Raw genomic sequence first — 6,061 nt, forward strand, 5'->3', positions numbered from 1 at the left:
AGACCTCGAGTGGATGCCGCCCGAGTGGTTGTTGCTTACCTTGTGGTGCGAGCTGCCGCATCTGCTGCACCATCTCTAATCCTGGCCCGCCCTGTTGTACTTGAACTTGGACTTGGGACTGGCTTGGGCAAGTGGGCTGGCTGGCAGGCTGCGCATCCCGGGTGACCCCTTCCTCTCACTCTCTTTCAATCTGCGTCGCTCACTCTCGCCTTGCGCGCTCCTTCTCACTCTTACTCCTCCTTCGCTTTCCCTTACCTTACCTCACCTTCCCTCACCTTTTCTGGACCTCATTCGCTCCTTTCTGTACATCGAGGGAACAGATCCCGCTTTATCTGCTCACCCGCCCACCGCGCCGCCAACACGTCCATTCGAATCGTCCTCCGCCCCTCGCCAGAACTCATCCAGCCCTGCTCATCACATCGCATTGAAACTAGGCCGGCCGGACTGTGTAGGCTATTCGACGCGCGCAGACATCTCAATCACGCTTCTGAAGCCAACTGGCCAGCCGCCACCTTCGCTTGCTTTCAACCTTTCCCCGCAAGACTTTGGCCGGATTTGGTTGGGACCTAAGCACCTGGATCTCGACGTCCCCTCTCCAGGTCAACTCCATCTCGTCAGACCTCGTCTCCCCCGCTCTCCGTCAACTCTCATCGCCAGACGATAGAGCTGTACGAGGCATCTACCCACCATGGACTTCAACCAGCATCACCACCCGTCAAACTCAATTGACAACGCCGCATACCCCTCGGACTCGAACTATTCCCCCGCCGGACACCCCTCCAGCTCCATCAACAATGCCGCCTACCCATCAGACTCATCCTACCGGCCCTCGGCCCCGACGGCGCCATCAGACGACAAGCTTGCCATGCCCGAGGCCCGTTACTCCCAGGCATTCAACACCGGCCCGGCAGCCAACAACAGCAGCCAAGCATCTTACCCGTCATATCCCGCCAACGCACAGCCGCCCTTCCAACACGGCATCCAGCAGGCTCCCGGCTGGGCTCAATCACCGAACCACGATCCGCTTCTAGGCCCGTACTCGCCTTCCCGCGGACCGATAACACCATGGAGCCCCGATGGAATGTCCGCCGCGAACCCCAACCTGCCGCCGCCGCCGCCTTACGACCCCTCAAGGCCGGGGACGGGGACGAACCCATCTACGCCGCGCGAGCCGGTGTCACCAAACGCTTCTGAGCATGCCCTCCTCGGCGCGCAGCAACCGCAGCAGCACGGTGCGCAACCCCCACAACCTCAGAGCAACTACAATGGCACGCCGCAACAAGCACCAGCACCAGCGATGGCGCATGTCGCTGACACAGCGCCGGGACAAGGGGGACCGCGTGCATACCTGCAGTCTATGACGGGCGGGATGCCGGCATATGGCAATGGCCCAGGGCAACTTGGACCTGTAGCGCAGGCGAGGAAGCGGAGGAAGCAGAAGCTTGGTATACTTGCAGGCGTGCTTTGCGCTATTCTTGTATTCCTCATTGCGTTGGTGGTCGGAGTTCTGGTCGGCGTGGTCAAGGTCAATGGCAAGGATAACAAGCCGCCACCACAAGGGCCGCAGAAATTCTAAAGAGGACCAACCGTTTGGGACCAGGCAACCAAAATGGCCACTAGAGCCGGAGCATGCCAAGGGCGAAAGATATCGGCCGTGGGAGAAATGTTGCAACCGCGGACATGATTCACCCCCCGCCAAGGGCGATGTCCTTGTGCGACCTTGGCTCCCCTCAGATCGGCGTCGGGACGACACTGCTTCACCAATACCCCGTTACTTTTTACATATTCTCCATTTTTTTCTCCTTCTTTTCTTTGTGTTCATACCACACCGAAATTTATTCTCTTTACTTAATTGAGCATCGTGGCAGCAGCGGAGGAATGGGAAAACACGAGAAGCGGCGTGAATTGCTCTTTTATCTTCCCCTCCAAGAACGGCACGGAGTAAAGTTGGGGGCGAACGGGAAAGGCGGTGACACCGGCGTGTGTTATTTTTACATGTTGTTTTTGTTCTGGATTATAGACGAAAGGCTTAGAGCCGCCTAGGAAGCGGCCATGAGATTGCATGATATCAAGCGTCGATTAATTCCAAAGCCTGTTTGACGATGCTCGCCCCTGACCTTGATCATTATAACCTTTGAGCCCCCATCAGGACCGGAAGTCTGTCCGTGAATGTGAAGATGACCTTGCGGGTGCCGTCGTCTTCGCCCGTCATCCGTCGTCTGCCATCCGCCATGCCGTGGAATATGTCGACCCGAATCACAGAGCGAAGGGGAAGGCAAAACGGACAGAGGGCAGATGATGTCACTTCCACACACGCAATGTTGAAAAAAGGGGGGGAACTCTTGGTGCATTAAAAGCCGAAAATAATACCCGAGCACTACGGCAGGATCCGAAAAAAGGAAGGAAAAAAAGGGAGGGGGTCAAGGAATTGCCGGATCCAATGCCTCGAGACAAACGCCGCGGGTAGCCCTGCATGGAACTTTGCGCGGGGCGGGCGAGGCAAGGCCTAGCCCCCCCCCCCCCCCGCCCCTCCTCCTCCTGGTACCAACATCGCCTCTCGTCGGTCGGAAGTGTTGGGGAGAGGGGCGTTATTCATCGGGGCGGTGTTAACAAGACGAAAGACGACGGGACGACGAGTTATATGGCCGCCCCGCCGCCTCACCCCGGGTCCTTGACCATGTATGCGGCTCCGGCTCCGGCTCCGGCTCCGTGGTAGACGTGGTGTTCCTTGGGGAAAAGGCAGTACGTGCCCGGGAGCTTCTGCTCGCCCGGTCCTCTAGTTCTTCGGCGCGCCCGTCATGCCGCGTGGGGATACTCTGGGCGAGAGAGACGTAGTTCCAGCCTACAGAACCGGCGATGGCTCGGGCAAGGAGAGAGCAACGCGGTGTTGTGTATGTTCGACGGCGTGGAGGCCCCGATACGCTGGCGGCGATGAAAGTGGAGTCGGGATGCCGGGGGAAAGTGAGATGTGACCCTGCGTATTCTGCGCAAGTCTTTATCCCGAGTTGGGCGGGCAATGCAGTCGATGCATCCAATGGTTCACGATGGCGCCGCCTTCCTTCCTTGGCCGATGTAGACATTTGAGCCTCAGGTGGTGTGCGCCACCGTCGTATCCGGTGCCTGGGCGGCGTGGGGTATGAGGTTACACGAGTTACATACCTCGGCATTGCACTCTTCACAATCATCACGTTCCATCGACACAACACCATGGACAATTCCTGCTGTCCGGGAATAAGGCCAAGAATATCATCAAATTCTCGTGCCGTGAAAGGTACCGTTTCCTTCCAGGGAAGCTACGGCAGCTACCAGCCTTGCTACCTTTGCAGGACCACACCAATGTTTTCCTAACGCCCTGAGCCGTGTCCTACCGGAATCTTGTTTTTGTGCTTCAAACTCCAGTCCCCTAGTGTTTTGTTTTGTCTCCGTCCCTAAGATGAAGAAAATAAAATTGAAGAAAATAAAAAAGTAAAGAGAAAGAAAGGGGGCTATGCCACATGTTGGTAATGGGTTTTTGTCCAAAATCGTCCCATCGTGAAAAGCATGACAAATGACGAAGAGAAAGAAATGACATGCGCAAGTCTTTGAGAGTACTTGGGAATCCTGCTGCTGCAATGCTTTGGGATGAAGGAAATGAAGCTGGTCTCACAACATGCAGTCGCTCAGCTGTCCTCAATAGAAGGTAGAAAAGAAGTCGTAAAGCGTACAAAAGGCCGTGTCGAAGTCTGAAGTCCAAGGGCATGAATGCCATGAAGATGATGTTGTAAATCATGAGTGGGTATGTTTTGCCGATAAAAGCATTCGTGACGTGCCCTTCATCTCGAGTAGACCCCCAATCCGAATGAGAAACCTTGTCTTTCCTGCGTCAAAGAGCGGCGTTGATCGGCGTCCGTCATTGATAACATTGATGCTGGGGTTGCCATAACACACCGAAGCGTACCAAGGTCAATCATAACGCGGTCGGCAGGTTTGACGTGTTGTGTCCTGCCAACACGCATAGATGGCGAGTCGGTTCGGGAATTGAACTCGGTCGGGAATACGAGTGAGTAGTTCATAGGATGACACATCGGTGGCCATCCGGACGTCTTCGCCTTCGGTGTTTCCGCTTGGCGAAGCCCATGAGGCCGAGGTTTTTCTCGTTTTCGTGATCTTCATCGTCGTGTGCGGCCTGGCTTTGGAACTTCTCATCCTTCATGAGAAGCTGGCGACAGATGTCTATGAAAACAGCGTCGACGTTGGCTAGGAACTGAGTCAGCTGCCAGTATCTTCTTGACCACCTCACCATGAACCGGTGACTTACTCCTTGTCCTGGCACTTGTCTCGTAATATGGCGCATCCCACATCTGAGAGCATGCAAAAGCCCTTTGTCTAGGTACGGACCGCTGCTCTTCCAAATCGGCCTTGTTGCCGACGATGACAATGGGCACATTGTCGTCGTCTTTGATGCGAGTGATCTCCTCTCGCAACATTTCAATTTCGTTCATTGATGAAGACGACGTGATGCTAAAGACCAAGATGAACCCCTGGCCTGACTTCATATAGAGATCACGCATGGCGACTGCGTCCACGGTTAGATGAGATGCCGGGAGAGGCAAGCAACGTACTTACCAAATTGCTCCGTGCCTGCAGTGTCAAGACTGGTCAAAGGTCAGATGTGTCGTATTACGGCGATTGGAACTTGCCGCTGCTACTCACATTTCCAAAACAACTTGCCGTCCCTGCATTGGATTGGGTCAGTGGTGCGTCGTAGCAGGCATCGCCAGGATAAGGCTAACTCACATCAACCTGGAGTTGCGTCCGGTAGGTGTCTTCAATGGTCGGATCGTAGCTCTCAATCCACTCATTATGAACAAATTGGGCTGTGATGACAGTCAGCACACTGACACGGCGTCTGCCAGCTGGTCTGGACGGTGCTCACCTGTTAAGCAGCTCTTTCCAACCCCTCCTAAAGGGAGCGTCAGTGGGTTGAACACGTGACAACATGATTTTTCGGTAACAACTTACCAGCACCCAGCACCACGACATGGAGCTCACGACTAAAGACGGGGTCGGTCAGTTTGCGATCCCTTGGGTTGTGAAAGGCGGATGATTGAGAGCCAAAAAAGAGCATACCATGACTGGTGAAGTCGGTTTTGGCGTGACATGATGTCTTGTTGGGAGGTTGCTTCACACCAACACTGCCTCTATGCGAGAGACGGAAAATCGGCCTCGGTCCAGATGACGAGAGATGATGCCCTGGTGGTGATGAATTGGTCGGTTGGTGGTGGTAGTTTTTTTCTTCTTTCACAGCTGGTCGTCGTCCGTTGAGGAAGAGCCGCCGGGCTGGTGGTGGTTTCGCAGTCGGCGCGTCATGCGGCAAGGGACCACAGCAAGGTTAAATATATTGCTGGCAAAGGCGGAGGGTCTGGCGGAGTCGTCCTGAGGTCGGGAAGACAGGTAGCGAATTCGAGGTCGCGAATTGCCGTGTGCAAATCTCTCTATATTGGAGGAGATGGGCGCGATTTCCAGAGACGCAACAAGGTACCTGAAATGGACGAAGGATGGCGGGGGGGTCCGGATGCAATTGTAGTTGAAGCGCAGGAGGGTCGAAGTTTGAAAGTCGGGGGCTCGGGTCAGGGAGCTCTGGGTCTGGCCCGTCCGAATTGATTGTAAGAGTGGGGACCAAAGGAGACCAAGGAGACAAGGAGGGGGAAGGGGGGGGAGGGGTGTGGTTGACGGGGAACGGGGGACGAGCAAGAATGCAGGTGCAAATGCAGAGGCACGGGGGGGAGAAGAGGGAAAGAAAGCCAAAAAAAGAAGAATGGGTGGAAAATGGGCCAGCAGCAGCAGCGGCAACAGAGAGTCAAAGTCCCTAACGAGCTCTCTGTGTCTACCCAATAAAAGACCGTTGGTGCAGCTGTTTGGCGTCTGGTCTGCAAGGACCTCGCAACCAGGGTGCGCTAGGTCGAGGTGGGTAGGTAGGTGAGAGGTAGTCAAGTACTGCCTAAGATGCCTTGTTCCGTCGGTAGCGGATTGCGGTAGCGGCAGCCCGGTGTGGGTGTCGCAAGGTGAGGTGAGGCAGCTA

The 6,061-nt window shown here is 55.4% G+C and overlaps 2 protein-coding genes across 2 annotated transcripts; one reads left to right on the forward strand and one right to left on the reverse strand.

Moving 5' to 3' along the window:
* Positions 1 to 688: 688 nt before the first annotated feature.
* On the forward strand, positions 689 to 1,576 carry EsH8_III_001117 (uncharacterized protein; the record flags this gene model as incomplete). The annotated part of the gene is made up of 1 exon (XM_083262842.1): positions 689 to 1,576. The coding sequence occupies one exon, from the start codon at positions 689 to 691 to the stop codon at positions 1,574 to 1,576; it is 888 nt and encodes a 295-aa protein (XP_083123329.1).
* A 2,472-nt stretch (positions 1,577 to 4,048) lies between these two features.
* EsH8_III_001118 (P-loop containing nucleoside triphosphate hydrolase protein) lies at positions 4,049 to 5,141 on the reverse strand (the record flags this gene model as incomplete). Its single annotated transcript, XM_083262843.1, has 8 exons — positions 4,049 to 4,236; positions 4,298 to 4,555; positions 4,606 to 4,634; positions 4,693 to 4,715; positions 4,777 to 4,856; positions 4,916 to 4,942; positions 5,002 to 5,033; positions 5,110 to 5,141. The coding sequence occupies 8 exons, from the start codon at positions 5,139 to 5,141 to the stop codon at positions 4,049 to 4,051; spliced, it is 669 nt and encodes a 222-aa protein (XP_083123330.1).
* Between the last annotated feature and the right edge of the window lie 920 nt (positions 5,142 to 6,061).

This window comes from Colletotrichum jinshuiense, chromosome 3 (genome assembly GCF_051148585.1).
Source record: "Colletotrichum jinshuiense chromosome 3, complete sequence".
NCBI lineage: Eukaryota > Fungi > Ascomycota > Sordariomycetes > Glomerellales > Glomerellaceae > Colletotrichum > Colletotrichum jinshuiense.